General features: G+C 43.9%; 1 protein-coding gene across 1 annotated transcript in view; it reads left to right on the top strand.

Moving 5' to 3' along the window:
* Window positions 1-13,866, top strand: part of LOC130082311 (MAM domain-containing glycosylphosphatidylinositol anchor protein 2-like) — a 136,999-nt gene that overhangs the window by 17,553 nt on the left and 105,580 nt on the right. Inside the window, exons 2-4 of the mRNA XM_056247164.1 lie at window positions 5,218-5,414; window positions 12,545-12,677; window positions 13,053-13,322. Of these exons, the coding sequence (XP_056103139.1) occupies window positions 5,218-5,414; window positions 12,545-12,677; window positions 13,053-13,322 (600 nt within the window). The remainder of the gene's footprint in view (window positions 1-5,217; window positions 5,415-12,544; window positions 12,678-13,052; window positions 13,323-13,866) is intronic.

Here is a 13,866-nt window from a genome sequence, read left to right as displayed (position 1 = left end):
TCACTCACTCACTCACTCACTCACTCACTCACACACACACAGACACACACACACACACACACACACTCAGTCACATACACACACTCAGTCTCATACACACACAGACACACACGCACACACACAGAGACTCAGTCACATACACACAGACACACACACATACACACACACACACTCAGTCTCACACAGACACACACACACACACACACACACACACACACACACACACACACACACACACACACACACACACACACACACACACACACACACACACACACACTCAGTCACATACACACACACTCAGTCTCATACACACAGACACAGACACACACACACACACACACACACACTCAGTCACATACTCACACAAACACACACACACTCGTGTGCACAGAAAGCCGTTTCGGACAGCTCTTAAAAGGACAAAACACACAATTAAGCCAAAATGTCAGTTTCGTCAATTATCCTCGCAAGCAGTCTTAAATGAGTTAAACAAAGTCTTAAATGAACATAAAGAGTTGTGAGAAAATGGGATGCATGTGAGATCCGTGTGTGTGTGTGTGTGGAGGACACACGGCCGGTGTGTGTGTGTGGAGGACACACGGCCGGTGTGTGTTTGTGGAGGACACACGGCTGGTGTGTGTTTGGGGAGGACACACGGCCGGTGTGTGTTTGTGGAGGACACACGGCCGGTGTGTGTTTGGGGAGGACACACGGCCGGTGTGTGTTTGTGGAGGACACACGGCTGGTGTGTGTTTGGGGAGGACACACGGCCGGTGTGTGTTTGTGGAGGACACACGGCCGGTGTGTGTTTGGGGAGGACACACGGCCGGTGTGTGTTTGGGGAGGACACACGGCCGGTGTGTGTTTGTGGAGGACACACGGCCGGTGTGTGTTTGTGGAGGACACACGGCTGGTGTGTGTTTGGGGAGGACACACGGCCGGTGTGTGTTTGGGGAGGACACACGGCCGGTGTGTGTTTGTGGAGGACACACGGCCGGTGTGTGTTTGGGGAGGACACACGGCCGGTGTGTGTTTGTGGAGGACACACGGCCGGTGTGTGTTTGTGGAGGACACACGGCCGGTGTGTGTTTGGGGAGGACACACGGCCGGTGTGTGTTTGTGGAGGACACACGGCCGGTGTGTGTTTGTGGAGGACACACGGCCGGTGTGTGTTTGTGGAGGACACACGGCCGGTGTGTGTTTGGGGAGGACACACGGCCGGTGTGTGTTTGGGGAGGACACACGGCCGGTGTGTGTTTGTGGAGGACACACGGCCGGTGTGTGTTTGTGGAGGACACACGGCCGGTGTGTGTTTGGGGAGGACACACGGCCGGTGTGTGTTTGTGGAGGACACACGGCCGGTGTGTGTTTGTGGAGGACACACGGCCGGTGTGTGTTTGTGGAGGACACACGGCCGGTGTGTGTTTGGGGAGGACACACGGCCGGTGTGTGTTTGTGGAGGACACACGGCAGATGTGTGTTTGTGGAGGACACACGGCCGGTGTGTGTTTGTGGAGGACACACGGCCGGTGTGTGTTTGGGGAGGACACACGGCCGGTGTGTGTTTGGGGAGGACACACGGCTGGTGTGTGTTTGGGGAGGACACACGGCTGGTGTGTGTTTGGGGAGGACACACGGCTGGTGTGTGTTTGGGGAGGACACACGGCCGGTGTGTGTTTGTGGAGGACACACGGCCGGTGTGTGTTTGGGGAGGACACACGGCCGGTGTGTGTTTGGGGAGGACACACGGCCGGTGTGTGTTTGTGGAGGACACACGGCCGGTGTGTGTTTGTGGAGGACACACGGCCGGTGTGTGTTTGTGGAGGACACACGGCCGGTGTGTGTTTGGGGAGGACACCAGGCTGGTGTGTGTTTGTGGAGGACACACGGCCGGTGTGTGTTTGTGGAGGACACACGGCCGGTGTGTGTTTGTGGAGGACACACGGCCGGTGTGTGTTTGTGGAGGACACACGGCCGGTGTGTGTTTGGGGAGGACACACGGCCGGTGTGTGTTTGGGGAGGACACACGGCCGGTGTGTGTTTGTGGAGGACACACGGCCGGTGTGTGTTTGGGGAGGACACACGGCCGGTGTGTGTTTGTGGAGGACACACGGCTGGTGTGTGTTTGGGGAGGACACACGGCCGGTGTGTGTTTGTGGAGGACACACGGCCGGTGTGTGTTTGTGGAGGACACACGGCCGGTGTGTGTTTGGGGAGGACACACGGCCGGTGTGTGTTTGTGGAGGACACACGGCCGGTGTGTGTTTGGGGAGGACACACGGCCGGTGTGTGTTTGTGGAGGACACACGGCCGGTGTGTGTTTGGGGAGGACACACGGCCGGTGTGTGTTTGGGGAGGACACACGGCCGGTGTGTGTTTGGGGAGGACACACGGCCGGTGTGTGTTTGGGGAGGACACACGGCCGGTGTGTGTTTGTGGAGGACACACGGCCGGTGTGTGTTTGGGGAGGACACACGGCCGGTGTGTGTTTGTGGAGGACACACGGCCGGTGTGTGTTTGTGGAGGACACACGGCCGGTGTGTGTTTGGGGAGGACACACGGCCGGTGTGTGTTTGGGGAGGACACACGGCCGGTGTGTGTTTGTGGAGGACACACGGCCGGTGTGTGTTTGTGGAGGACACACGGCCGGTGTGTGTTTGGGGAGGACACACGGCCGGTGTGTGTTTGTGGAGGACACACGGCCGGTGTGTGTTTGTGGAGGACACACGGCCGGTGTGTGTTTGTGGAGGACACACGGCCGGTGTGTGTTTGTGGAGGACACACGGCCGGTGTGTGTTTGTGGAGGACACACGGCTGGTGTGTGTGTGTGGAGGACACACGGCTGGTGTGTGTGTGTGGAGGACACACGGCTGGTGTGTGTTCAGCGTCCCCCGTGTGAAGGATCGCTCTGTCTGCTCATTGATCAACAGCGTCAGTCTGTCCTCCAGAGGAACGAGAGTGAATCCGGCCGCTCCGGAGATGATTCTCCTCTCGGAAGAGCCGATGAAAGCGCTGAGTGATGTCGTCAGGCGCAGTGTTTCACTCTCTGTGACAGCGGAGGAAATCTTTATCGAGCAGATTCACAAGCATACAGAACTGGCGCTGTGCTGAAACTATGTGTAAATTCAACCCATGTGTAAGTAGGGATGCAGCGATTACCGCTTTAAAACGTCACGGTTAATTAATCGTAAAGACTACACCGAGTGTTCTGCATGGAACAGAACTTTTGCACCTAACACAAAACGAAAACAAAGTTACACCGGCGGTGCACCAGCTTAAAGTGTCGTGCTCGTCAACCACTATGGCAGAGGGACTAAGCAGCGACGCTCTATTTCCACCGAAAAAAACACCTTAAGGGCCTGTTCACAGATCGCGTCTTTTGCGGGCTCAAGTTCGTTATTTCAAATGTAGGCGCACGGTAGGCGCGCTCATAATGGAAGCGACGCGCTCGTTTTTTCCAAGCGCGCCCGCGCTGCATCGAGATAAAAACATCTCAACTTTTCAGAATGCCGCAAGCGCACCGTGGGTCAAGTGACAAGAACTAACAGAGCAACGACAGACGCCTCCGGAGCGCAACCGCCCTAGCGCTTTGGAAAAAGGAGAACGCGGCGTGCAACTTTCAGCTTCCAGTGCAACGTAAAAAAAACAACAACAAAAAAACAGCGGAATGTTTTGGTTACGCAAGTCTGTGGAAAACCGAATGTGACGTGCTCTCAAGAGTTTCAGTCAGTGAACATTTAACTTAATATCCTATTGCTTTCTCCTGTCTGTGTTGAGTAAATGTTAGGCTTTGTAGTTTTAATATGCCCGGTGTAAAACACTAACATAAGATCAGGGCCGTGTAGACTTCTAGGACTACCAATTAACTGCATTTCAGTTATTAATAACACTGCATGAGAGATGTTCTCAGTTTCTTTCTATAATTTTTACTCAAACTTCCGATTATAATTGAAGATTATTTTCTAAAGGCACATGTAAAATTTGGATTAATAATTAAAAAAGAGTATTAAAATAAGTACAATAATTTTGGTGGATAACATTTGGACTATATTTGTTTTCTTTTAAAAGAAATACATAGGCCTAATATTTAGCTTGCATTTAATTCAATAGAGCCAAATACTTTGTTTATTCTTATTTTCATTGGGATTTATTAGTATTATTTTAGTTTTTATGTCAAATACCAACAAGATATTGTTTTCAAGTTTTCTACCTCAGGTTGAAAATAAATTTAGAACAAACTAAACACTTAATAGTTTTGTGATCTATTTCAATCAAAGAGCCCTGCAGCCTTTGACTTAATTTGTTATTTTTAAAAGAAAAATGCTGGTGTACAAAGCACTTCTCTTTAATTCCAAAGGAAGAGATTGATTATTGTTTGTCATTTTATAATTTTGTACTGTGTTGTGGCAGCAATAAATAACACATTCAAATCTAGTGTTGAGTGTTCATGTGATATTATACATAAGTAGTGTTGTGAAATTAATTGATGCATAATAATCGTGATAATCGTTAAATCGTGATTATTTCTCAGACAATAATCGTACTTACAAAATCTGTAATCGTTGCATCCCTATGTGTAAGTTCATAAGTCGACAGCATTGCTGAGTATTTCCTCCTTAAAACTGCAGTGAACCAAAGACAGTCTCAAAAACACGGTTTGAAATCGCTGGTGTTTCTGACGTCACAAACGACCTTGTAACCAATCAGATCAACGTGTGATCGTCAACCAGTGGATCTCTGAGCTGAGGGAGTGAGTGGAGGCGGGGCTCATTTGCATATTCATACAACCGCGCATACTAAATGAGACAAGGGTGTCGAGTTACATTCAAGATATTTTAAGGCATGAAGAAAGGTCCAAAATGTCCTTTTGGTGATCAAAGATGAGTTTTAACGGATACAATTATTGACTATAAGCTTTCGACTGATACCGAATTTACGATGTTTGCTAAAATATGCCATGGAAAAAAGTGACACACACTTATCAGAAACAAATATTTACATAGGTTTTAGTGGCAGAAAAGCTTCTGCTTCATCCGGCTCCTTTCCGGACATATTGAAATTTTTGTTATAATACTATATAGATATTGTTTTTTTCTTTCGGTATGTTGCAACATATTGTATTTTTACATTTTATGTCATATTTCGGTCTTTTGTTGTCCGAAATAAAAAGTGAATGCGAAGTGAGATGTATTGAGACGCTGTGTGTGTCGTCAGATCTGGACGAGCCGGTGGTGACGGTGCATCAGAGCATCGGGGAGGCGAAGGAGCAGTTCTACTACGAGCGGACGGTGTTCCTGCGCTGCGTGGCCAACTCCAACCCGCCCATCCGCTACAGCTGGAACCGCGGACGAGACGTGCTCTCGCAGGGCTCCGATAAAGGCGTGGAGATCTACGAGCCCTTCTTCACCCAGGTAAGAATGTAACCCTCGCTGAAAGCAATACTGTTGTTCTCCAGTGCAAGCTGAACATGATTAAAGCGTTAGTTCACCCAAAAATGAAAATGATGTCATTAATGACTCTCCCTCGTGTCGCTCCAAGCCCGTAAGACCTCCATTCATCTTCAGAACACAGTTTAAGATATTTTAGATTTTTTTTTAGAGCTTTCTGTCCCTCCATTATAAATGTCATTAATGACATCATTTTCATTTTTGGGTGAACTAACCCTTTAAATCAAGATCCTTTTACTGGAGAAGCAACATGAGTGAAGATAGTAAGCGTTGAAGAAATGTATCAAAATGAAGTGAGTTTGGTCATAAAATTAATGTTAATTCAAAGGGAAAACACGATTCTAAACTGGAAACTAGATTATTATTATTATTATTTTTTTATTTTTATTGTACCATTCTGCTCACTTAATAATGTTGGGTTAAAAATAACCCAACGAGTAACCCAACTATGGGGTGGTATAGCCCTTGCTGAAAGCAATACTGTTGTTTTTCAGTGCAAGCTTGTGAACATGCTTAAAGGTGCCCTATGTAAAAATTGAGGTAAAATTTTCCAAAAAATGAGCTACACGCATCAAAAGAATGAGAAGAAATAAGTGCAATGATGTCATTAAAAAATTGACAAGTTATAGTGCTGCCGAGATATAAACCTAAATTAGCATGCTAAATTACTAGCGCCGGCCCGACTGGTGTCGTAATACCAGTTTCGGCCATGGGAGGCGGTATGCGGGCAACATACATAACCACCAGCCACACTGCAGTACACGAATAACTCGCACGGCTTGTGGGCGTACTTGAACCTGATGTCAATCCTGTCTATATGAGACCGGCCTTTATAATTTAGTGTTGAGATGTTGTTCATTGAGTCTCTAATCTCTAAAAAAATCTCCAAATGAACTGCGGCCTTACTATCGTGTCAATTGATTTGATTAAAATGCGCGAGGGAGAGAGAGAGCAGGAGGACTGCGCTCGTGTTGTTGAAGACGTGAGAGTGCGCGCGCGCGGCCGGGGCGCTCTCTCTCTCTCTCTCTCTCTCTCTCTCTCTCTCTCTCTCTCTCTCTCTCTCTCTCTCTCTCTCTCTCTCTCTCTCTCTCTCTCTCTCTCTCTCTCTCTCTCTCTCTGCTCGTTATAAGCCCTGTCAAGCGCAGCAGTCATTATATTCTACATCACTCACCGATCAAAATAGGCTTTGGCGGGACAAAGCGGACGATTTGACGGTTTTAGAAGATTAACAACCCGAAACTAAAAAACAGACTAGAGTAGGCCAACTTTCTGGAGGTATACTGCCCCCATCTGGTATGGAATATGTGGAGTATGAATTTATTTTTTGGCAGACATTCCACATGGCACCTTTAAATCAAGATGCATTTACTGGAGAAGCAAAATGAGTGAAGATATTAAGCCTTGAAAAAAATCTGAGTTTTTGTTTAAAACAAGAACATCTGCCAACGGGGTCAGAACATGTTCATTTAAAGGGAAAACAAGATTCTGACCTGGAAACTTGAAAACAGGAAAATAAATATGGACGGAGAATATAATTTTCTTGCTTGGTAATATATCTGCTAAATTAATTCATGTACTACATGATATTCTTTGAAGTGCTTGAATATGGTCATTGCACAGAATCAAAGTAGACTACTGTAATTTAAAAATCTTTATTGGAGTAAGTTTTACAAGAAAATACTGTATTCAGTGTGTTTGTAATTATTTGTGAAATTTACTAGCAATTTCTAGGTGATTTTTTTTTTACTGCATATTAAAGAAATGAATGGTTTTATTCATCAGGGACGCATTAAATTGATCAAAAGTGACAGTAAAGACATTAATAATGTTACAAAAGATTATGTTTCAAATAAACTTTCATCAAAGAATCATGAAAAATTAAACGTATGACGTTTCCACAGAAATATGACTGTTTTCAACACTGATAATAATCATAAATGTTTCTTGAGCATCAGATCCTCATATTAGAGTGATTTCTGGAGGATCATGTGACACTGAAGACTGGAGTAATGATGCTGAAAATTCAGCTTTGATCACAGGAATAAATTACACTTTACTGTATATTCACATAGAAAACAGCTGATTCTAATACTATTTCATAATTGTTGCTGTATTTTTGATCAAATAACCGCAGCTTTGGTGAGCAGAAGACAGTTTAATGACGTTTAGCATCAGTATGTAAAGGAATTATGTTTGTTTAAAGGTGATGCTGGTAATTAGCTCTTCCTTCAACACCTCGTCTGAAGGCTTGCTTTGGCACTAAACGTCATCCCACTGTTTCACACACACTTCAGGCCGGCGTGAGAGTGTGTGTGTCAGTGGAAGCCGTCAGGAGCTCGTGTTGTTTCCGCTGTAGATGTCATGAGAACAGCTATAGTCTCGCTCACTCGTCCTGGCTCTCTGTTCCTCTTTATGTGTCTGTCACGGGATGGGAGAAACTGCAGACACAGTCTCACTCACAACACGTTTTGTTACAGTGAAGAAATCTTTATTTCTTACGGTTCTCTGAATCTTCAAACATCCAGTTTTTTTTTAAATGAACATTCCATTTAGCAAAATGTTACTTTTAAAGGTTCCCTGAACATTCCGAAACATTCCGCTACATTTAAAAAATGTTCAACATCCAAATAAAATGATTCAGAAAAACATTCCATGAATGATGTATAAATAATAGACCAGATAATTCTTCTATTAACATTACTGGAAAGTTTGCTGTTAGCTGGGTTGTTATCTTCTGTTTATTAACTATTCTGTTTATTTTTTATCTGTACATCTTTAAAAACGCCTTTTATTTTTGATAGCACACTTTAGACATTACACTAACTGTGACTACAACTACATGTCAACTAACTCTCATTAGAGTATTATTAGTAGACTGTTAGTTGAGTTGTACTTGCAAAGTTACTCAAAATATCAGAATAATGTGATATTAAGCAAACAGTGTATTCTATTGACTGCCATTCGATGTAGTTGCAAAGTTACTTATAGTAGAATATCTAAAGTGGACTATCAAAATAAAGTGTAACTAAAAAAGGTTCTATTTTTAACTCTATGGTTCTTGATTTAATTTTAAAGAACACTTTATGCCAAAAATGTTCTGAAGACAAATGTCTTAAATAATTGAATGGGTTATTTCATAAAGTATGTTTACGAGCTGTTTAGTTTTCTAATTGCGATTTGAATTAAAACAGAATTAATTAACTGAAACTAAATCCATCAAATTATTCCATTCTGACGAAAGCATATGGAACCTTTTCTTCTTAGAATTGTAAATATATGCGTATTATAATCAAACACATAAACGTCAAAGTTCAATGATAGAGCTCTCCGATAGCAGTTATTCTTCAGCACACGTACACACACACTTCTCCTATTTAGACACATTCATTCTTTCTGTCTCTCTGATCTCGTTTGTGGATTTTTATTCCAATTGGTTTCCCATCAGGATCTTGACAGGCGAGCGGCGAGAACGCTATCAGCCAGACGCAGACGAGGAGGTGACATACACACAGTCCGCGTAATGAAATTACGTTGGGTGAATGATCGTCGGAATATGAAAGCCAGGGAAGCTCTTAGTTGTGAGGACTCTATCTGTGTGATATTATAATCTACAGTGATGAGTGGGACGCCACATCAAAGCCAGCGCTCTGTTTCTCTGGGATGGGAAGATGCTTTACAAGCGTTCAGGACCGACGGGCCTAAAGACCCCCGGCGTTTCGGTGCCGTATGGCGGTGGAGAAACACGATAAGGAGCCGCCGACGCATTTATCGTTTCCGCATATTAAAATTCCAAAGGTAGCCTTTGAAATGAGCGACGCAGTGAATGGATTTGCAGTGGAACGGTAATGAGATACAGATTAATGATGAACTCGCGGCGCTGATGAAAGCTGTCGGCGATGATGCCTTATCATATAATGCTGACGCATGTCCTTCATGCACTGTGTTTTTTGTTTTGTATATTAGGATTCAGTTGCTGGCATTTTTATTTAACAAACCCACTCAAAACACGTGCAGGCCTACATTTACAGTGAGATTTTGCATTGCACAGTTTTAGCATAAACGAATAAACTTAACGTGATGGATATTGGTCAGACAAGGTCAGAAACATTATAATTTGCATCTATTTGATTTAAATAATCATGTTTTTAAAAAGCATTTATTCAAATTGCTTATAATCAGCATAGCTGTGTTCATTGTGAAAATTTTGTCTGTTAAAGAAATGAACATCATTTAAATATGGCTGTGGAACAAGCAATATTCAAATAGTTTAAATGTATTGAAACATGGTTATTATAGATAACTTAAACTGAAACTAAAACCATAAAAATGTTAACTGTGCCTCTTAGGGGTGTAACGATATGCTCACGTCACGATTCGATACATATCACGATATTGAACTCACGATATGATATTACTGCTATACTCCAAGACATATGATAAAACGTTAACAAAAAATGTACTGTTGATTAAAATGCTAAATTTGATATTGCATTATGGGTGTAAATAAATAGGCTTGGATTTGGTGCTGAAAGCCAAAGCACAGGACAATAGAGACCCCAGAATAACAATATTCATGATTCTGAAGCTGAAAATAGAAATATTTTAGACGAATAAGCTTGCACTCTTTCACTGACTAGATGTCTTTAAAATAATGTATACCACTTTTTACTGGTATCATCAGACATTTCGCATTATCAGGACCCACAAATATTCCCCATTGCATTATTCTACATTATATTCAACATTATATATTGTAGTTTAATGTAGTACTGACACTAAAACTCTGAAAACTTGTTTGTTTTTTTCTCACACAGTCATTTTTATTGTGGGTGAACTATCCACAATACATATTGTTGCCTTTTTTTTATTGAAATATATTGTGACACGATATATAATTACACCCCTAGTGCCTCTTATGGATAGCACCACAAAACCACTCTTGCTGCAGCATCTGGATCAGTTGCAAAGGTTTGACAGATGCTGGAAGGAGAGAGCATTACAATAGTCCAGTCTGGAGAGAACAAGAGCTTGAAGAAGGAGTTGTGTAGCTCTGATAGGAAGGGCCTGATCCTCCTAATGTTGTGTACGGCAAATCAGCAGGACCGCGCAGTTCTAGCAATGTGCTCTGTGAAGTTTAACTGATCGTCAATCACAACTCCAAGGTTCCTGGCTGTCCTGGATGGAGTTATGGATGACGAGTCTAGCTGAATGGAGAAGTTGTGATGAAGTGTTGGGTTGGCCGAGACCACAGAACAACAGTTCTGTCTTCACAAGGTTTAGTTGAAGAAATGTCTGTCAGTCAGGCTGAGATGCGAGCAGCTCCCGTCAGATACTCTGTCTGGAATGAGAAGTAGAGTTGTGTGTCATCAGCGAAGCAGTGATGGGAAAAAGCATGTTTCTGATGACAGACACTAGTGATGACATGTAGATGGAGAAGAGAAGCGGCCCCAGCACTGAGCCCTGAGGCACTCCAGTAGCTAGATGATAACAGTGATGGGAAAAACCATGTTTCTGAATGACAGATCCTAGTGAAGACATGTAGATGTAGAAGAGAAGCGGTCCCAGCACTGAGCCCTGAGGCACTCCAGTAGCTAGATGATAACAGTGATGGGATAAACCATGTTTCTGAATGACAGATCCTAGTGAAGACATGTAGATGGAGAAGAGAAGCGGTCCCAGCACTGAGCCCTGAGGCACTCCAGTAGCTAGATGATAACAGTGATGGGATAAACCATGTTTCTGAATGACAGATCCTAGTGATGACATGTAGATGGAGAAGAGAAGCGACCCCAGCACTGAGCCCTGAGGCACTCCAGTAGCTAGATGATAACAGTGATGGGAAAAAACATGTTTCTGATGACAGATCCTAGTGATGACATGTAGATGGAGAAGAGAAGCGACCCCAGCACAGAGCCCTGAGGCACTCCAGTAGCTAGATGATAACAGTGATGGGAAAAACCATGTTTCTGAATGACAGATCCTAGTGAAGACATGTAGATGGAGAAGATAAGCGGTCCCAGCACTGAGCCCTGAGGCACTACAGTAGCTAGATGATGACAGTGGTGGGATAAACCATGTTTCTGAATGACAGATCCTAGTGAAGACATGTAGATGGAGAAGAGAAGCGGTCCCAGCACTGAGCCCTGAGGCACTCCGGTAGCTAGATGATAACAGTGATGGGATAAACCATGTTTCTGAATGACAGATCCTAGTGATGACATGTAGATGTAGAAGAGAAGCGGTCCCAGCACTGAGCCCTGAGGCACTCCAGTAGCTAGATGATAACAGTGATGGGATAAACCATGTTTCTGAATGACAGATCCTAGTGATGACATGTAGATGTAGAAGAGAAGCGGTCCCAGCACTGAGCCCTGAGGCACTCCAGTAGCTAGATGATAACAGTGATGGGATAAACCATGTTTCTGAATGACAGATCCTAGTGAAGACATGTAGATGGAGAAGAGAAGCGGTCCCAGCACTGAGCCCTGAGGCACTCCAGTAGCTAGATGATAACAGTGATGGGATAAACCATGTTTCTGAATGACAGATCCTAGTGATGACATGTAGATGTAGAAGAGAAGCGGCCCCAGCACTGAGCCCTGAGGCACTCCAGTAGCTAGATGCTGGGTCTTAGATACCTCAATAGTTTGAATTAGTTTTTATTTATATATTTTCTGTTTTCATTTTTTTTTTTTTTTAAATGTTAGTAAATTTGTTGAAGCGGTCCCAGCACTGAGCCCTGATGCACTCCAGTAGCTAGATATTGGTCTTAGACACCTCAATAGTTTGAATTAGTTTTTCTTTATATATTTTCTGTTTTCAATTTTGTTTTATTTAAAATTTTAGTAAATTTGTTGTGTGGTTTTGTCATTTTTATAATATTTTTTATATTTTAATTATATGTCTATATATAAATAAAAAGTTTGGTTTCGGTCCTGGATAAACTTTTGCATCAGGCTTTGGAAATTTGAAAATATGGACGTGCTTAATCTACTTCCAGTTTCCAGATTCCAGTTCTGCCGCATCTATTCTATTAAGCGCATTGAAGCACACATTTGCACACATTTCTCTCTGTCTCTCGCTCTGAGCTCCAGGGGGAAACGAAGATCCTGAAGTTGAAGAACCTGAGGCCCAAGGACTACGCCAACTACAGTTGCATCGCCTCCGTACGAAACGTGTGCGGCATCGCTGACCGCAAAGTCGTCTTCAGACTGACCAATAAAACAGGTGAGGCTCTTCAGGCGCCGATATACTCACAGTGAAGTAAGTAAGCAATAAGGTAATCGAGGCTAGTGCTGTATCGTGACTAAGTCACGGCTGAAGGGCGTTGTTAGGCACAACGTGAAGAGGAGTCAGACGTGACTTATTCACGATACAGCACTAGCCTCGAGTACCTTATAGCTTTTATAACACGGTTACCACACAATACAAATATTAAAGCCAAAAAATATGTATTAGTGCAACTTTCATGAAGTAAAATCACTAAAAGCCTTCCTTCCGCTGGAAAAAAATAGTCCCTGACCGTGAACAGCATTCAGAAGTAAATTACAGCTGATATTACTTCTGAATCTTGCCTTGATGAGTTCCCATGTCGTTCTGCAGCTCCGGCCTCCATTAAGCTGTTGGTGGAGGACCCGATCGTGGTGAACCCGGGGCAGACGGTGTCTCTGGTGTGCATCAGCACCGGAGGAGAGCCGGAGCCGAGCCTCACCTGGACCAGCAGTGCCGGATCTCTGCCGGAGAAGAGCCTGATGAAGGACGGGACCCTCACGCTTCCCGCGGTCTCCTCCGAGGACGCCGGGCTCTACGGGTGCGTCGCCAGCAACAACGTGGGAAACCCGGCCAAGAAATCCACTACCATCATCGTTAGAGGTAAAATAAAAACCTTTGATTACTTTCATATCTTAAAATAGCAATGATATATGCATTTAGAAGATTCTTTAAGATCTTCTTGAGCAATTCATCACGGCGTCGACAATAATCGTAATATAATGCCAGGTAAATTTGCCAACCATTATGAAGCAAACTAGAGAAGAGAAAAATTTGTGTTTGAGTGAGTGAGTGAGTGAGTGAGAGAGAGAGAGAGAGAGAGAGAGAGAGAGAGAGAGCGCGCGCGAGAGAGAGCGTATGTGTGTGTGTGTGTGTGTGAGTGTGTGTGTCTCTTTGCCTTATTGTGAAAGAATGGTGAGCTTCTCTGGCAGGAGGGAGTGTAACTGCTGTTCTAGCACTCGTTCTGAAAGCAGCATTAAATCCTCAACTTTGCTTCCAGAATCAGTTCATCAGTCCAGTGTGATTTTAAATATCGATTGTCACACCAAAGGAGCTCCTTGTGAAACGACGTTTCTTGTGTCTCTTTGAGGCTGTTAGCCTGTGAAATGTAGATCAGATTTATATCACAGTTCTCATTAGGCTGTGA

The sequence above is a fragment of the Rhinichthys klamathensis genome, unplaced genomic scaffold (genome assembly GCF_029890125.1).
Source record: "Rhinichthys klamathensis goyatoka isolate OS25496 unplaced genomic scaffold, OSU_Roscu_1.1 h1tg000043l_1, whole genome shotgun sequence".
NCBI lineage: Eukaryota > Metazoa > Chordata > Actinopteri > Cypriniformes > Leuciscidae > Rhinichthys > Rhinichthys klamathensis.
The sequence above is the reverse complement of the archived record's forward strand: the minus strand, read 5'-3'. Positions and strand labels throughout refer to the sequence as shown.